This window comes from Halichoerus grypus, chromosome 1 (genome assembly GCF_964656455.1).
Source record: "Halichoerus grypus chromosome 1, mHalGry1.hap1.1, whole genome shotgun sequence".
In the NCBI taxonomy this organism is placed as follows: domain Eukaryota; kingdom Metazoa; phylum Chordata; class Mammalia; order Carnivora; family Phocidae; genus Halichoerus; species Halichoerus grypus.
This window is the reverse complement of record NC_135712.1, coordinates 125,176,933-125,196,710: the sequence shown is the minus strand read 5'-3', so window position 1 is coordinate 125,196,710 and position 19,778 is coordinate 125,176,933. Positions and strand designations below refer to the sequence as shown.

The window sequence follows — 19,778 nt, the reverse complement described above, 5'->3', positions numbered from 1 at the left end:
GGCCGGGCCCCAGACCGCACACTGCTGTGCGGGGCCGGGCGCACAGGGCCCCATGCAGACCTCTCGCGGAGGCGCGCCCCTGCACACAGTGGGAGGTGGGGCTGCAGAGCTGAGCCGCTGTGGGCAAGGGTCTGCCAGGTGCTCTCAAAGCCTCCAGTGTCCCCAGGGGGCCTTCCTCAGATGCATGGGGACAGGTCGGAAGCACAGACTCACCACTACTCATCCCAGCTGCAGGGGAGTGGAGGGTGGGCCGGGCCTGCCAGCACGCTGCACCTCGCACTCTCACACCTACCTCTTGTCGGCCAGGTCCGTCTTGTTGCCCACCAGCATGATGATAACATCGCTGCCCCTCTCTGTCCTGACATCGTCGATCCACTTAGAGGTCTGCTGGAAGGAGTTGAGATCTGGAAGTGGAAGGTGGGGAGACAACAGAGTGAGAGTCAGCCTGAGCAGGTAGAGGGCAAAGGTGGGAGGGAGCATGAGACCAGGAGCAGGAGGGAGGGGGACTGTGCATCCTCACACCCAGACCAGTGAGTCCGGGCCTTCTAGCGGGGGCTGTGGGGGAGGGGGAGCATGAGTGTCTGTGGAGCTCCTGCCCCAGGGCCCTGGAGAGACCCTCATGTTGCTGAACCACCCCCTGGGTTGGGGGGGTCACCCTGTTGGAAGGTCACTGTCATGATTTGCTACATAGACTAGTGGTTTTAGGGGCCCACCTGAGAATCAGACCTGACTTTGGGGGCTCAGAGCAGAGTGTGAGAAATGGGTGCACTGGACTTGGCTGAGCTTGAAAACGTGTGTGCTCGTGTGTGTGTTGGTGGGGGACCAGGGCAGCTCCTGGGGGAGGAGGGCCCTACACAGTGGTCTCCCACTGAGGGGGGTGGCACTCGGGCAAGACCAGAGTTTCCAAGGAGAACCCTCAGGATCTGCAAGTAAGAGGAGGGGCAGGGTGGCCCCAGGACAGACAACAGCACAAGAGGTAAGGCCATTTCAGGGCAGCCCTCTCCTCAGTCAGAAGATGTGCTAGACCTTGGGGAGTGGTAGCAGGGCAATGCCCAGCACTCAGCAGCCCACACACCCGAGGGGAGGAGAGGGAGCCTATCCCAGGAAGCCTCGGTTTCCCCCAGTCTGCTCTCCCTCCTGCTCACGTCAGGCTGCATGAACCCAGGCTGAAGGGCCCAGCTCCCACCTGTACTCAAGGTGTGTGGGGGGCCCACGGTCAGAGGGAGGCGTGGAAAGGGGAGATGGGCAGAGCCAGGGGCAGCGGGCTCGAAGCCTCCCCGTGTGATTTCGGTGCTGTGGACAGCACCCAGGGTGTCTCCCACCACAGCTGTGACCACAAGGGCCAAGGAGGGCATGGCGGGGTGGCAGCAGGACCAGCTCACCTGTGCTCACCTCTACACACAGCCCCCTGCTCTGGGCAGGGCCAACTCAATCCCATGCACCCAGGCCTGTCACAGGAGGGTGGGGGAAGGTGGAAAACATGCTGGTGTTCGAAGGCAGCTCACTGCCAAGGACCTGTCTTCTTGCAGTCACAAGACAAGCATACACAGCATGCGCGTGTGCACACACGTGCGTGTGCACCTGTGTAAGCACGCGCACACACACACAGGCCCTGGAGCCTCTGTGAGCCACCCTCCCTCTGGCAGCCAGGACCCACACTCACTTGTGATGTCGTACACCACCACAGCCACGGTGGAGTCCCGGATGTAGCTGGGAATCAGGCTGCGGAACCTCTCCTGGCCGGCTGTGTCCCAGAGCTGCAGCCGCACCTGTCACAAGGGGGGCCGGGGGGTCAGTGTAATCCTCATGGTGGGGTGGGGGCTGGGGGAGGGCCCCGGGCCTGGGACGCGGCCCCTGCCAGCTCTGCGGTAGGCAGGGGCTCTCTCAGTGGTGCCCGGCTAAAGGCTCCAGCTGGTAAGTCCAAAGGAGCCCTCCCTGTGCTTCTGTTCTAAAGTCAGGCACTCACCGTACGATCCTCCAAGTACATGGTTTTTGACAAGAAGTCAATCCCAATGGTGGCCTATTAGAGAAAAACATGGAAAGGTTAAAATTGAAAAGTCTTCCAGGCAAAGGGGCAAAAGCTCAGCGATCCAGACAGTGATAGCCAGCTAGAGAGGGGACAGCCATGCCAAGCCTCAGGCAGGTCCTGCGCTGCTATCCCTGCCTGCCCCCCACGCTCAACAGTGAACCCAGTCAGGGCTCTCAGAGGAAGTGGGGTGGAGCTAAGTAAGGATGAGGACAGGTTTTCAGGGAGGTACAAAAGTGCTTTGTGAAGGGGACAAGAGGACCAGGTGAGGAGGCTTCCCCAGGGTCAAGGCCACTGGCAGGTGTATCTCCTGCCCTCCTCAGGTGGAGGCCTCGAGGAACAAGGAACTGGGTGGTCTCCCTGCCCAAGCTTGCTTGACCTCACCGGCTCCCACCCTCACAGCCTCCCCGCGAGGCTGCTGGAATTCAGATACCCAGGCTCGAGTTCACCACTGCCCCCAGCAGGCAGGGGCGGAGTGGGCAGCAGGGCAGCTTGCTGCTGTGTGGGCAGCAGAGACCAGTTGGCCTTCCTCAGGCCATCACAAACCACCCAGAGCAGCATCTTTCTGGGAGACCCCACTGACCCTTTCCTACCCAAACCAACATATCAGGAGCCAACTGACCCCAGCATACCTAGGCCACACCTGTGCACTCTCTTTCCTGGCACTGGGGAGAGGCGGCTGGGCAGGGTGCAGTCAGCCTTGTGGCCAGATGGCCAGGACCCACCACTCACTCACTGTGTGACCTTGGGCAGGCCACCTAACCTCTCTGGGCTCACCTGCCCACAGCATCTATGATAAGAGCTAAGATGCTGTTGGCGTGAAATGGAGATGTCACTGCTATGCAGTTAATAATAATGAAGACTCAGACATAGCCTGAACGTCCAGGACACTTATACAGCATGGCACACCCATGTGATTAGAATCCTTGGTAGCCATTTAAAATCATGACTCCACCCCCAAACTGCTAGAAATCATACAGGAATTCAGTAAAGTGGCAGGATATAAAATCAATGCACAGAAATCAGTGGCATTCCTATACACCAACAACAAGACAGAAGAAAGAGAAATTAAGGAGTTGATCCCATTTACAACTGCACCCAAAACCATAAGATACCTAGGAATAAATCTAACCAAACAGGCAAAGAATCTGTACTCAGAAAACTATAAAATACTCATGAAAGAAACTGAGGAAGACACAAAGAAATGGAAAAATGTTCCATGCTCATGGATTAGAAGAACAAATATTGTGAAGATGTCAATGCTACCTAGAGCAATCTACACATTCAATGCAATCCCCATCAAAATACCATCCACTTTTTTTAAAGAAATGAAGCAAATAATCCTAAAATTTGTATGGAACCAGAAAAGACCCCGAATAGCCAGAGGAATGTTGAAAAAGAAAAGCAAAGCCGGTGGCATCACAAGTCCGGACTTCCAGCTCTATTACAAAGCTGGCATCATCAGGACAGTATGGTACTGGCACAAAAACAGACACATAGATCAATGGAACAGAACAGAGAGCCCAGGAATGGACCCTCAACTCTATGGTCAACTAATCTTCCACAAAGCAGGAAAGAATGTCCAATGGAAAAAAGACAGTCTCTTCAACAAATGGTGATTTGGGAAAATTGGACAGCCACATGCAGAAGAATGAAACTGGACCATTTCCTTACACCACACACAAAAATAGACTCAAAATGGTTGAAAGACCTAAATGTGAGACAGGAGTCCATCAAAATCCTAAAGGAGAACACAGGCAGCAACCTCTTCGACCTCAGCCACAGCAACTTCGTAGAAACATTGCCAAAGGCAAGGGAAGAAAGGGCAAAAATGAACTACTGGGACTTCATCAACATAAGAAGCTTTTGCACAGCAAAAGAAACAGTCAACAAAACCAAAAGACAACTGACAGAATGGGAGAAGATATTTGCAAATGATATATCAGATAAAGGGCTAGTATCCAAAATCTATAAAGAACTTATTAAACTCAACACCAAAAGAACAAAGAATCCAATCAAGAAATGTGCAGAAGACATGAACAGACATTTTTCCAAAGACATCCAAATGGCCAACAGACACATGAAAAAGTGTTCAACATCGCTCAGCATCAGGGAAACCTCAATGAGATACCACCTCACACCAGTCAGAATGGCTAAAACTAACAACACAGGAAACAACAGGTGTTGGCGAGGATGTGGAGAAAGGGGAACCCTCCTACACTGTTGGTGGGAATTCAAGTTGGTGCAGCCACTCTGGAAAACAGTATGGAGGTTCCTCAAAAAGTTGAAAATAGAGCTACCCTATGACCCAGCAATTGCACTACTGGGTATATACCCCAAAGATACAAATGTAGGGATCCGAAGGGGTACGTGCACCCCGATGTTTATAGCAGCAATGTCCACAATAGCCAAACTGTGGAAAGAGCCAAGATGTCCATCAACAGATGAATGGATAAAGAAGATGTGGTATATATACACAATGGAATATTATGCAGCCATCAAAAGGAATGAAGTCTTGCCATTTGCAATGACATGGATGGAACTGGAGGGTATTATGCTGAGCGAAATAAGTCAATCAGAAAAAGACATGTATCATATGACCTCACTGATACGAGGAATTCTTAATCTCAGGAAACAAACTGAGGGTTGCTGGACTGGTGGGGGGTGGGAGGGATGGGGTGGCTGGGTGATAGACATTGGGGAGGGTATGTGCTATGGTGAGTGCTGTGAATTGTGCAAGACTGTTGAATCACAGACCTGTACCTGAAACAAATAATACATTATATATTAAAAAAAAAAAAAAAAAGAAGAAGATAGCAGGAAGGGAAAAATGAAGGGGGGGGGAATCGAAGGGGGAGACGAACCATGAGAGACTATGGACTCTGAGAAACAAACTGGGGGTTCTAGAGGGGAAGAGGGTAGGGGGATGGGTTAGCCCGGTGATGGGTATTAAGGAGGGCACATACTGCATGGAGCACTGGGTGTTATATGCAAACAATGAATCATGGATCACTACATCAAAAACTAATGATGTAATGTATGGTGATTAACATAATAAAAAAATTTAAAATGCTCATTAATACAAATAAATAAAATCATGTTCTTGAAAAATATTTAAGGATTTGAGGAAATGGTCAAGTGAAAAAAAGCAGGTTGTAAACATCATGTATAGTGTGATCCCAATGTGATGAACTGAAGTAGAAGTAGAAGTATTTTTCATATTTTCTTAGATACTAAATGAAGGGAATACACTAAGCCTTAATAACACCAGTGTGAATAATGCCATTCTGGGCAATTTTTTTTTTTTGCTTCCTTCATTATAATTTCCTCTTTTTTCTACAATAAACGTGTAATAGTTCTAAAAGCAGAGATAGAATATTTGAAACAAAAATATAAGATTAAAAATAAGCTTAATTGTATGGGAAACTGTGCTGCGACTTCTGATTACAAAAACCCACAAGCCAGGGAAGCCTGAGGAAATAGAAAAACCCATGTCTGCAGGTCCCAGACGGTCTCTGCAAGCATGTTCATGTATATTCGGACCCCCCAACTCATTCCACAAAGGAGTTAAAGTGGCTGGATCCCCCCCAGAAGCCTGCTGTAATGCAAAGTTGTGGAATGTCGAGGCATCTCACAAATCTAGAACATGGGTGCTAGACACACACCTTAGACATAACCCAATGCAACCCCTTACTGCGGAGATGAAAGGCCAGGGAAGCTAAAGGGCATGCCTGGTGTGACTTTATGAGTCGGGCACAGAGCTGGAAGGGTCGGCACTGAAAGCTTCGTATCACTTGGCTTCCTTCTACCCCAGATGGGCGCACCTTTCCGATGTGGTGTAGTCACTGGGGAACAAGTCTGGAATCGACAAGTGGCTTAAGTCACACAACATTCACTAATGGATGAAGCACGACAGTCCTCATCTTCCCCTACCCTTAAGGAGAAATGTGCAGGCCAGGTGGAAATCTCTCACTTCATCAGTGCTCCATGGGCTCCCCAGGGAGTGCCAAGGTCCTTCAGTAAAGTGACCCTGGAGCTGAAAACCGGGTGTGTGACCTCAGGATTGGCGGCAGGGACTGCTGGCTGTCCCCGATATGTAGTCTCCCTTTCTACTGTAATAGGATTCTAGATGTGTAGATGGCTCAATGGCTGCCCCAAATGAAGATGGGATTTCCCAGCTTCCTTTGCAGGTAGGTGGCTAAATTCTGGTCAGTGGGATGTGAAGGTGATGTATGCATCTTCTGGGATGGGTCCTTCATGGGGGGTGGGGTGACATGCTCACAGCTGCCCTCTTTCCCTTTCCTGCGACTTAGAATGAAGACAGGTGGTGGTGAGTCACACTGGCCCATCCAGACGAAGGTGATATAGGAGTGATGACAGAGCCACCAGACGGAGGAAGCCTAAGTCTCTGACCCAGGCGAGCCACCTCAACACTCTAGACTGCTTACACCCAGACTGTTGTGTGAGAGTGCACGAAACTTCTATTTTGATTAAGCTACTGTTATTTTGGGTTTCTTTTAACACAGACTAACAACAGTCTAACCGACAGAACAAAGAACCTTCAAAGATAGGCAACATGGACAGCGATGGTGATATTCTTGACATTCTTGTAACAATGACAACCCCAATCTACCTCATGCAGGCACAAACCACTTCTGCTTCCATGGAGGACTGAGAAGTCACCAGATGACAAGAATTGTGCTATTTGGATCAAGCCTTGGCAAAGCTCAACTCAGTGGCCTCCACAATCATAAACGCCATTACTGGAGGCCCACATACTTTATCTCCATCGCTCCTCACAAAAGCCTGACCACATGAATGGTACTGAGGAAAGAGTCTGGAAGAGGACAACCTCCTCCCTCTCCAGCTCTCTCCCACCTTTAGTCCCACTTCCATGCTTCTTCCACATCAGAGAGACATCTGGTTCCTTAACTGGACCACTCTGTCCCCACCAAACTAGGCCACTGAGCCACAGGAGACCTTCCCATGGCTGTACAGATTCTTGCCAAAGCACAGGCATTGTCCCTGGGAATGACTGAACCATCAGCTCGGCCCAAAAATATATTCCTATGTTTAGTTTCCAATAATGGCTGAGTAGTTTCTATCAAATTAACCCTCCCACAGATAACTATTATAAACTGTGGAAAATATAAGAAATAATTTTTAAGCACTGAAGAGTGATCAAAAGCTGGCAGAAAATGGAGGGGTTACAATCTGAAGGAAGGAAGAGAACAAAGTGAGATCTGACATGTAACCAATTTTTTCCCCTGAGGTAACTTCCTTGTCCTATAAGTTAGAAGACTTGGTAAACACCTCAGGCTTTCCATGGGAAACCCAGAAGGGCTGGCTTTGGGAGGATGGGTATCATCTCAGGACTGAGGGTCACACCAGAGGACTGAAGGAAAAACCCAAAGTGACTTATCTTAACAAAATTTAAACATGGTAAATAATCCCTGCCCCCACCCCCCAAAAAAGATAAGCTGTCCATAATTTAACTGCCTATTAAAATAAAACTCAACACTCTTCAGAGGAAGGTAACAGAATCCAAGAATCTCTACAACTTATTACAGGCACACCTCATTTTACTATGCTTCACTTTATTGTGCTTTGCAGATAACTGCTTTTCACAAATTGAAGGTCTGTGGGAACTCTGTGTAGAGCAAGTCTATTGGGGCCATTTTTACAACAGCGTTTGCTCACTTTGTGTCTTTGTGTCACATTTTGATAATTCTCATAATATTTCAAAATTTTCATCATTATTACATTTTTTTATGGTCATCTGTGATCAGTGGTCTTTCGTGTTACTACTATTATTGATTTGGAGTGCCATGAACTGCACCCATATAAGACAGTGAACTTAATCCATAATGTTGTGTGTATTCTGACTATTCCACCAACTGGCCATTCTTCCATCTCTCCCTCACCTCAGGCCTATTCCCTGAGACACAACAATATGGAAATTGGTCCCATTAATAACCCACAATGGCCTCTAAGGGTTCATGTGAAAGGAAGAGTTGCACATCTCTCACTTTAAATCTAAAGCTAGAAATGATTCAGCTTAGTGAGGAAGGATGTCGAAAGCTGATATAGGCTGAAAGGTAGGCCTCTTGCACCACACGGTTAGCCACGTTGTGAACACAAAGGAAAAGTTCTTGAAGGAAATTAAAAGTGCTATTCCAGTGAACACATGGGCAATAAGAAAATAAAACAGCCGTATTGCTGATATGGAGAAAGTGTTAGTGGTCTGAATGGAAGATCAGACCAGCCACAATATTCCCTTAAGCCAAAGCCTTGTCCAGAGCAAGGCCCTGACTCTCTTCAATTCTATGAACACTGAGAGGTGAGAAAGCTGCAGAAGAATAGTTTGAAGCCAGCAGAGCTTTAAGGGAAGAAGCCATCTCCATAACATCAAAGTGCAAGGGGAAGCAATAAGTGCTGATGCAGAAGCTGCAGCAAGTGATCCAGAAGATCGAGCTAAGATAACTAATGAAGGTGGCTGGGCTAAGTAACAGATTTTCAACGTAGACAAAACAGCCTTATGCTAGAAGAAGATGCCATCTAGGACTTCCATAGCTAGCTATTGATTGATTGATTGATTGATTGGAGAGAGGGAGAAAGCATGAGCAGTGGGGAGGGGCAGAGGGAGAGGGAGAAGCAAGCTCCCCACTAAGCAGGGAGCCTGATGCAGGACTTGATCCCAGGACCCTGAAATCATGACCTGAGCTGAAGGCAGACGTTTAACCGACTAAGCCAACTAGGCGCCCCTAGGACTTTCATAGTTAGAGAGGAGAAGTCAATGCCTGGCTTCAAAGCTCCAAAAGACAGGACTCTCTTGTTAGGGGCCAGTGCAGATGGTCACTTTAAGTTGAAGCCAGTGCTTATGTACCATTCCAAAATCCTAGGGTCCTAAAGAATTAAGCTCTGCCTGTGCTCTATAAATGCAACAATAAAACGTGGAGGACAGCACATCTATTCACAACATGGTTTACTGAATATTTTAAGCCCACTATTGAGACCTACTGCTCAGCAAAAAGGGATTCCTTTCAAAATATTATTGCCGATTAACAATGCACCCAGTCATCCAAGAGCTCTGATAGAGATGTACAATGAGATTGTTGTTTTTGCACCTGCTAACACAACAACCATCCTGCAGCCCATGGATCAAGTTGTAATTCTGACTTTTAAGTCTTATTATTAAAGAAATACATTTTGTAAGGGTGTAGCTGCCATAGCTAGTGATTCCTCTGATGGATCTGGGCAAAGTAAATTGAAACCTTCTAGAAAGGATTCACCATTCTAGATACCATTAAGAACATTTGTGATTCATGGGAAGAGGTCAAAACATAAACATTAACAAGAGTTTGGAAGTTGATTCCAGCACTCATGGATGACTTGGAGGGTTTAAGACTTCGGCAGAGGAAGTTAACTGCAGATGTGGTGGAAATAGCAAGAGATCTAGAAGTGAAGCCTGACGATGGGACTGAACTGCTGCAATCTCATGATAAAACTTGAACAGATGAGGATTTGCTTCTTATGAATGAGCAAAGAAAGTGGTTTCTTAAGGTGGAATCTATTCCTGGTGAAGATGCTGTGAAGATTGTTGAAGTGACAACAAAGGATTGAGAATTTTACATAAACTTAGTTGATAAAGCAGCAGCAGGGTTTGAGAGGACTGACTGCAATTTTGAAAGAAGTTCCACTGTGGGTAAAAATGCTATCAAACAGCATCACATGCTACACAGAAATCGTTTGTGAAAGAGTCAATTGCTGTGACAAACTTCATCGTTATCTTATTTTAAAAGCCACCTCAACCTTCAGCAACCACCATCCTGATCAGTCAGCAGCCACCAATATTGAGGCAAGACCCTCCTCCAGCAAAATGGCTACAACTTGCTGAAAGCTCAGATGACAGTTAGCATTTTATAATAATAAAGTTTTTTAAATTAAGGTACATATGTTATTTTTTTAGTCATAATGTTATTATATGCCTAATAGACTATGGTGTGGTGTAAACATAACTTTTATATTTACTGGGAAACCAAAAAATTCACTTGTTTCATTTTATCATAATATGCAACTTCACTGCTATGGTCTGGAACCAACCTGCAATATCTCCAAGATATGTCTGTTTTCACAATGTCCACTATGCGATAAAACAAGATTTAGACATGTGAAGGAGGAGGAAATTCCAGCCATAATCAAGAAAACAGACCCCCAAATGAACCAGATACTGGATGAGCAGAGAAGGACTTCAAAGTAATTGTTATAAGTATGTTACAAATACAAAGGAAAAGATGAAAGATGAATTTCAAGAGGGATATATGGAAATTCTAAAAACAAAAACTGAAAACCTCAACACTACAAAATACAATACCTGAAATAAAAATGCACAGGATTTGTGTAACAGCAGCTAGAACGCTGCAGAAGAAAGGTCAGTGAACTTGAAGAGAGGCTAAAATAAATTGTTCAAACTGGAGCACACAGAGAAAAAAAAAGATACAATAAAAATGAACAGTCTCCAGAACTGCGAGGACAGTATCAGGTGACCTGCTGTACATGCAATTGGTGTCTCATAGAGGACACAGAACCAGCAAAAGGATTTTTGAAAAAACAACAGCTAAAATTTTCTCCAATTTGGTTAGAAACATCAACCATGGTACCAAGAGGTTCAGTGAACCTAAAACACGATAAATACAAAGAAAACCATGCCCGGGCACGTCATAGTCAAATTGCTGAAACCAAAAATACAGAGAAAACCTTGAGAGCAGCCAGAAAACAGAAAGACACATTATACACAAGGGGAATAATGCCAAGAATGATGGTTGATTTCTCATCAGAAACAATGGAAGACAAAAGACAGGGGAAAAGCATCTTTCAAGTTCCAAAAGAAACAGCATCACCGCCACCATCACGTCAGCCTTCAATTCCACAGCCAGTGTCACTTTTGTTCAGAAATGAAGGCAAAATATTTTCAGATAAGGGAAAGCTGTGATAGTCTGTCACCAGTGGGCCCTAATTATAAGAAATGCTTTAGGCTAGAGGGAAATGTTATGAATGGAAATCTGCATCTCTAAAGAAGGAACAGAAGAGCACCGCAAATGGTAAATCTATGGGTAAATATAAAAACATGTGACTTGTCCTTGATCACCTCCTAACTTCCTAACTTCCATCCATATCAGCGATAGGTCATAACTTGCTCCCGTTCTTCCATCCTCAGTGTGGCTCTCTCTCAGAAGATGGCCTCAAATCTCACTTTTCAGCATTAGGTGTAAAGCACTTCAGTTCTTTGCATTTACCTTTAATACAACAACAGGGGTAAGCACAGTAACAATGACGAAACATCTGAGTACTTAGCCTTTGCCAGCTATCGTGCAGTGTGCTTGACATGGATCTCTTATAGGAACTTCTTCCTTTCTCTGTTCCTAAAATGTTGCTTGGTGTTCCCTGTTCTGTGTCAGGAGACCTCATTACTCTCACAGCTTCAGTCTACATCGCAGGCCTTTCCTCTGTCCTGAACTCCAGGTCCAGGTGTCCGACTGTTTACTAGACGTCTCACTAGACACGGTGTGTCCCACACGGAGCCCATCATCTCCCTCCGGCAACGACACCTCCACCACCCCAGGTGCCCAAGCCTCTGGAAGCCCTCCCGAGTCCCTGCTCTTCACCTGCTCTCTCGTCCACTCCCTCAAATCAGGAGAATCACTGAGCTAATGACTTTGCCCCTGGAGCATTTCGCCTCTCCATTCTCAGCATCCCCATCAGCACTGCCCGGGTTCAGACCTCCAACTTCTTTTATCTGAATAACCTCAACAGCTCCCTGACTGGTCTCTCTGCCCTCAGGCTCTCCCCTTATAACTCATCTGTCATCCAGCACCAGGGTTATCTTTCTAAAACATGAATCTGATCACTTCATTCCCTCACTGTCCCTAGGAAATAGTCTAAACACTTCACTTGGTCTACAAACTGTTCAGGGCCTGCCCTTCACTTCCTCTGGTCTCATTTCCCTCATGTCCAGCTTTTACTTTATACTTTAGTAATAATGCTGTGGTCAAGTCACTTGTCACTTTGTGTTTCTGTGCCTTATCTAATGCTGTTCCCTCCTCTGGAAGGTTCTTCCACAATCTGAAAACCTATTCAGATTCAGCTCCTCTGCAAGCCATATTCTGCAAGTCATTTTCTGAGCCCTCAGGTTGGCCTCAGGGCCCTTCATTTAACAGTTTCCATATGAAACTGGAAAGCTCTCATACCGGTCAGTCTCTCCTACTGGCCAGTGATTCAGCGATTCTCAACATGTAGCGCATGGCCCACTTGCTTCAGAGACACATCAGGAGCTTGTTAAACTTGCAGATGCCTGAGCCCCACCAGACACACAGAGGCACAATCTCTGGGGTGTCAGTCTGGAACCAGAATTCCAGATAAGCCTACAGATAATTCATGTGTGCGGTGAAGTTTTGCAAACAACTGCCGAGACTCTGAGCTTGCGCTGTAATCAGCCAGAGGAGGCTGTGGTATCCAGAAGGAGGGGCAGACTCCTTACCTGGGGTGCGAGACAGAGGGAGATGCCCATGTATGCAGAAGGTGCTATTCGTGAGGAAACCAAGGCTCACTCAGAAACTAAGGTCACACAGGTGACCTGTGTGGCAGAAGCCGGATTTGAATGCAGGTCTCCCTTACTGCAAAGCCTCTGCTTTTGACTACTCAGCTTCCCGAAATCCCTTCATTTCTGAAGCTGTCACTGCGCCCTGAAGCTGTCATTGGGTTTGCACAGGGGTCACATCCTGTCTGGCTTCCTATTGTCAGACTCTTATGGTCATTAGCCATAATAGCTCAGCAGAGCCCACTTAAGAGGAACTGCATTTGCATTTTAACAAGGACAACAAAAGTCAGCTCTCTAAGGACGGAGCAAAAACAAGAACTTTTAAGATGGCCTTGGCTGGGCCTTGGTTACCAGGAAATTTCTAGCTCCTTGGCATCATCCATTTTCCCAGACACAAGGCACAAGCAGTTGGCCCCACACCACTGCCAGCTGGAGCCCATCTCTCAGACCCTGGGCAGCTCCTTTCTGGCAAGCACTGCAAGTAAGTAATACTCACTCACTTTCTCATCCTTGAATGCCTACTATGTGTTGGTCACAGAGCAGAACGAGCCCCCGTCCCTGCCCATGAGGAGCTGTTCCCTGCCCTGGAATGCTCCTCCACATGGTTAATGCCTAGTCAGAGTTTCAGACCCAGACTTGCACTTCCGACCTTGTAGAGGAGCTAAGATTAGCACACAGAACTGTGTACCTTGATGGATGGAAAGGACCAGTGTGGTGAGAAGGACTCTAAGAGAAGGGGGACCCTGCTTCTGATTTCCTGAGGCAAGATGAGAGAAATATGCAAGTCCTCGAGTGAATACTAACTTTCCAGCAGGTGAAAATGGGGGTGTAGTGGAGGATGGGAAATGTGGGGAGAAAAGCCCAGATGGAGGGAACGGGAGAGTTCTGATTTCCGTCATGGCAGAGCTCCTATCAGACCAACCCTCTTGCAGATTGCTATTATAAACTCTGAACAGAATACAACAATTATCTGAAGGCACTGCAAAGGGACCAAAAGCAGGTAGAAACTGGAGGGGAGTCAACTTAAAAAACGGGAACAGCCCTGGGTGAAATTCCTGTTTATATTATGACTGCTCACTCACCTGAGGGCAGCCCTGGCTGGAGCTCAGGGGTCGCTAAAATTTGGCAAGAAACCCACAGTCTTACTATTTGAGAAACAAATCAGATCCCAAAGCTATCCCAACAGCCAGAAAATGTGGGAAATCCTAAACACGAGAAAGCCACAGGGAGGGCACTCCAAATTCTACATCTGAAAGCTGCCCAAATCTCTGAAGGACCCAAGCAGACCCCAAGCAGCCTACCTAATCTGAAAACAAAACGAACAAACAAATCTGATAGGGCTTTAATTCGTTGCCTACCACAGGGAAGCGAATGGAGAATTTGGATCCAACAAATATTCTTCCAAAGGAACAAACAGAAGCCACAGTATTAGTCACAACGTGTAGGAAAAATCTTGATTTACTGAGCATATGAAGTGCAAACCATATTCAAGAAAAAAGAGAATAGGTGGAGACCGATGTTGAGGTGACCCAGATACTGAAGATAGCAAATAGTTTAAAGTAGCTAATACGATTATGCTCAAATATATAGAGAAATATGCTCATAACCAAGGCACAGATTTAAAAAAAATCTCAGCAGAGAAAGAGAAACTATAAAGGAGAACCAAATACAAACTTAGAACTGAAAAATAAATATCTGAAATTTTAAAATCACTGATGAGCCTGACGGCATGTATGAGATGAAACAGCGAATGTGAAAACAGGTCAACAGAAATTATCTGACAGGATGATAGGGGGACACCAAGCAAAAAGAACAATCAGCCACCCAGGCAGAATCCTCAGTGATTCCCTCTTACCTGCCACAACCCACACTCCCTCTTGAAGGCTAGCACACGTCACAAAGGGGTGTGTGTGCTGATGAACAGGTGTGGGTAGACCCACGGGCAAGCGGAGATACACATGTGTGCATGCAACTACATATTCATTTGCATGTACAAGTATGTGTATGTGGATAGGAATGGATGTGTTATGCTTGCGTGGGTGAGTGTGGGGTGGGGAGAGGGTCACTTCTGCTTTGAAGGTAAAGCCCAGATCCATGATATGCCCACAGCCCTAGTGCTGCCAGGAGGCTCAGAAGCTGAGGTGACTGGGAGCCTTCATAGGCCCTTGGAGAGAAGGAAAGGGCAGATTTCCGCCAGCAAATGTAGGCTTCCTTCAGCACCTCCCCGGGCTGACCATGGCCAGTCCCAGAGGATGCTGCTAGCAGAGTACCCCACCTTCACCAAATGGACCTGGTTGGGATCATGTGCTGTTTTCAGTGACCTCTGCCAACGCTTTGACAGGGTCTGAGTACTCTGTGATGCGCTTGGAAAAACACTGGGTTGTGAGCGTCTCCTCTCTAAAATGGGGATAATCATAGCCTCCTTCAAGGACTGCAGATCACATGAGTTACACTACACACAGGTACTCTGCATAAACAAAAATGAGGACTGACCAACTGACCAGAGGATTTCTGAGAGAAGCTGTAGAAACCCGCCGCAACGAAGACCCTCCCACATTTCTCAAACTGGCTACGGGAAATACATCCCCATGCAGCGACCTACAGGACAAAGGTAAACTGTAATCAAGTGTTTCTGAGAAAGGCTGCATATTCTAGCTCCTAGTGGAGAGCCATAAAACACACTGGCACAGTAAAGGCTCTGAGAAGTCCTGCACTAAAGAAACATGAACAATTACACGGAACCCAACATTTCTCAGGCTTCCTTGCTCTAGGAAACTTTGTGCTTATAATCCCTGTTAACATCCCTTATTAATAAACTAGTGTTCCCAGGGCTTCAGGAAAGGCTGACTGGGTTCTAAAGGAGACCACATCTCTCTTCTAGCTTGTCATGGAGTCTGAGTCAAAGTATTCATTCTCTGTACTTCATTTCCTCTTATAAATAAATTAGTCTTGCTGGTAACTATGCCACAGGAATGCGAAGAGGATATCAAGACACACGGGCAGCAGGCTTGATTTTGGGGGCTCTCCTGCCAGTCCATGATCCCCATGATCCTCCCCTCCCCTCCTCAGCTGTGCTGCCCGCTGCCCTTCCCAGGAGGCTGGGCCGCACTCTGCACTCCACTACTTATTCCTTTAATATCATGCTTCCAAACTGCCCTGCGTATGAAAAACGGCAGGCATTTCATTTTATACAAAATATGAGAAATCTTAACAAACACAGATTTCCCAGCCATGTCTCCATCCACCTTCTTCTGAAGGTGGTGTTACACAGTGTCAATGGGGGCTCAGACACGGCGCAGAACGATGGTCCATTACACGCCTCCCTCTGCACAAGAGAGCCATCGGCCCAGTGGATCCCCAAGAAAAGAGATGTTTCCTGAGGCACTTGTTGAAATCTTTTTTGCTATGTGCATTTATTGTGAAATGTAATTTTGCATCCACGTTCTGACAGTAATAAAGTCTGCAGTGGAAGTCTGCATGGTGATTTGCATAAATTGACTCAAGACTCTTCTCAGGAAGAGAAATCATGAAAAGGAGTGCATGTGTCTTTCTAGCCTTGGCCAGGCCTTGGCCCATGGCTGGGGAAGCATTCGTAAGTGGCAGAAAGCAGCTGGGCAGGACAAGCCCTTGACAATGAAGCTGTCAGATGAGAGTATAGGGTAGTCATGCAAATTAGCATGCAAATGAGGCTGGCAAAACTTAAGGCTTCAGATTGGCAAGTGGGCACTGTGGGGGAAGAAGGCAGCAGCCTCTGGAAAACATGCTGGGCAGGGTCTGTCCTCCCCAGCAGCTCAGCACTGTGCTCTGGGGGAGGGGAGGCTGACTCAGGAGGCCACAGCATAGGTACCTGGCTTCTTTCAGCCACTTCAGCCTCAAAGTCTGCACAGTCCTGGGGCCACTTTCCTCCCACTGGAGAGTGGCCTGTGCCCATCACCACCCAATTTAAGTATTTATACCAATTGCTCTTTTTTATCTCTGGGGGTCTGAAAGGTCAACCAAACAGTATGTACCTTCTGACTTGAAATAAGGGGTTAAATTTCAGCAAAATCAGTCAATCCCTTCAAAAGCCACGCAGATGCAGACGCCTGGGGATGTGTGGCCTGACACTCCCTCGGAGGCTTCCCAGAGGGCCATGAAAGTCTCCAAGCACAAAAGCCCTCTCCTTAACAGGGACAGAGATGCTCCAAGTGGTGGACTTTTGAGGGTGTCTAAGAGCCATCTAAGGGTAACCTACCCAGTGAACAGGACAGACCACTGATATCTGGGGCATAGAACTGCATCATGAGTCCCTTTCACTTACAGAACGTAGCAGGTGCTGCTGGTGGACTCACCCAACACCCACTGGCCATCTCTTACTCCCTTGCTTGCCTACAGACGGTCAAAGTGACCTTCTGCTTTCCCAGCCTCTCCAGAGGCTAAGGGTGATGGGGTGACCCAATTCTGGCCAATAAGACATGGGCTGTAGTCTGCCGGGGGTGGGGGGAGGGCATTCCAGGGAAGCTCTTGCTTTCTTTTTCTGCCCTGAATGCAGAGGTGATGTCTGGGGCAGTAACAGCCAGCCTGCATGCACATGGGAACCGACACAGCGGAAGGAGGAACAGAGTGAGCGCAAGAGCCCAGGGCCTGACAGCAGGATTGTGCGGCTGTGCCGCCTCATTCCCGCCGTGACTGCTTGCACCTGGGAAACCTCAACCCCTCTTCTCAAGCCACCACTAGGCAGCCTTCTGTGCTAGAGGGTGACCCCATTCCTAACTTGTATGTGCTCAACAAAAGAGAGGCGGGAAGGGCAGAGGACAGGAGCAGGGGAAATACAAGATGTCAGAGCAAGGGCGGGTGTGCCCTCAGTCCAGAACCAGTCACTTCCAGAAGGAGCACGGGGGAGGGGGGGACTGGTGGTACCCCAGGGGGTCTTCTGAGGGCAGGGTCATCTTGCCAAGCTGCCTGGCATTCAGGGGCATTTACTCCACTCTATGAGCACAATAAAATCGTCCTGTCGCTAGAGTTAAGTGAGGACCGGGGTCCGAGTTCCGAGCACAGCAGCTTCTGGCGGAGCTGCCAAGCACTGCGCGGGTGTAAGCGCAGGCGTGGTGGGGAGGCCCGTGGTTGCCCGGCCGACACTCTGTTAGCGAGTTCTTGTTCGCGCCGGCTCGTCACCATCAACCCAGCTGGTGCGAGGGCTGGTGCTGGTGTCTGCGACTTTTTGTTCTGTTCTGCTTCCCTACATAGTATATCATAATGCACATCTATGTCAATGGTACTTCTGGCCTATGATTTTCCATCATCCAGACTTTAAGACCGATGTGAGCTATGGTCGAAATACAAATTAACCACATTCTTACTGCCAAAGTTTGAGGCAACTGGTCGAGGTGATACAGGGGTTAAATCCTATCCAAATAACTTCCAGGTTAAAAGAGAATGCAATACTAAGAAAGTAGGATGCTGGTCCAGGCTCTCTGAGCTAAGTGATAGACCCGGGATCTGACCCCAAGCCTCCTCTGCATGCAGCATCATTTTGAAGGAGAAAGAGCGAGCTGAGGTAAAAGGGAATGTGTGACCCCACTCTGACCACCTCTACCAGGGGCAGAAAATCCTATCCCTGTCTCCCCCAGGTGCTGGGCGGTTACCTGAACACTACATGCAGACGCGCGGCATCTTAGATTCTGTGCAGAGAGGCCCCTCCATCTGGTCCTCCACCTCCCTTCTACACTCCAACCCACAAGACTCATCAGTTTTTAGAGCTTCGGGAATCCAGCTTCTGCGCAACCACTCGAGGGTCCGCCCCACGTAACAGTCATTTTCAAACACCTTTGCTTGGCTGTTCCATCATTCCTTCCCACTCGACTCTTCGTTTCTCTTTGTGCTGATGGCACTGATGGTCTTCCAGGGTGTCTGGACAGAAACCCAGGGCCCACTCCAGCCCCTCCCTCTTCTGCATCCCACAGCCCCCTCTGTTCACTCATCCCTTCTACTGCCCTGTAGTGTCTCTGTCCTTGGCCTAGGCCCCTCACTCACCTCCTACACAGCCCTGCATAACTGCTCAGTCACACTCCTCCCTGCCCTGCCCTGCCCTGCCCTGCCCCACATAGCTGCATCCAGGTCTGTGTGAGCCCTGCCTGCAACCATCACCCCTGCCCCAGCCCAGCACTCCACATCTGGCTCCTACAAACTCTGAAATCTTTGCTCCCACCAGTGCCCATAGTAGGAACCCCCAATAGCTCTCTGTTTCCTGCCTCATGAGCCCAAGCCTCTCTGAGCTTCCAGGGCCTTCCACAGTCCCAACATCTGGGCCCGTGTATCCACAAGGCAGGGCAGGCTCAGAGTGTAGGGCCCAGGGTACTTTTAGGGGGCCATAAAAATATTTTTTAACTTTTAATTTCTTTTAAAATCAAGAGAAAAATGAACATAATAATAAATAGGTAATAATGAATCTAGTCTGGATTATATGTTCTTTTAACAACAGTTGTAAAATATAATTTTATATATATATATATATATATATATATATATATATATATACACATGTTTAATGAAGGAAGGAGCAAAGTACCCATAAAGGCAAAAGTGTGTAAGGCCCATGAACCTCAAAATGCAGCCTGCCAATAATCCAACCAAAGGCCCCACTCTTACCCTCCACAGCAACAGGCAGACCCTTCCCCACCACACACACACATCATTACACTTTGGACTTCCACAAAGGCTCCTCCTTTAGCACATAATCATTCCTCCCTCCAGCAAAGCTACAGTGATATTGTCCCATGCTCCCCTCCCAGAAATTTTCTGTGCCCACTAGAACAGCCACCAATCCCTGCCTTGTCTGAAGCTCCAGATGGTGCTGAGGCCCAGGCCAGAAGGTCTGATCCCCAGTGGCATCAGACTGGGAGGTGCCATAGTGGGTTGAAGAATGTCCCACCCCAAATTCATGTCCACCTGGAATGTCAGAATGTGACCTTATTTGGAAATAGGGTCTTTGTAGATGTAATCAGTTAAGAATCTCAAGACGAAGAATCATCCTGCATTTGGGATAGGCCCCTAAATCTAACGAGTGCTGTCCCTTTAAGAAGAGGAGAGGACACACAGAGGCCCAGAGAGGAGAAGGCCACATGAAGACCGAGGCAGAGACTGGAGCTTCGCAGCCTCACAAGGGGCTGCGACCTG

The 19,778-nt window shown here is 47.7% G+C and overlaps 1 protein-coding gene across 1 annotated transcript in view; it reads right to left on the bottom strand.

The window, feature by feature from the left end:
- Positions 1–19,778, bottom strand: part of RAB6B (RAB6B, member RAS oncogene family) — a 61,886-nt gene that overhangs the window by 9,835 nt on the left and 32,273 nt on the right. The window contains exons 3-5 of the mRNA XM_036077089.2: positions 1,967–2,020; positions 1,664–1,769; positions 293–404 (exon numbers count right to left, since the gene is read on the bottom strand). Of these exons, the coding sequence (XP_035932982.1) occupies positions 293–404; positions 1,664–1,769; positions 1,967–2,020 (272 nt within the window). The remainder of the gene's footprint in view (positions 1–292; positions 405–1,663; positions 1,770–1,966; positions 2,021–19,778) is intronic.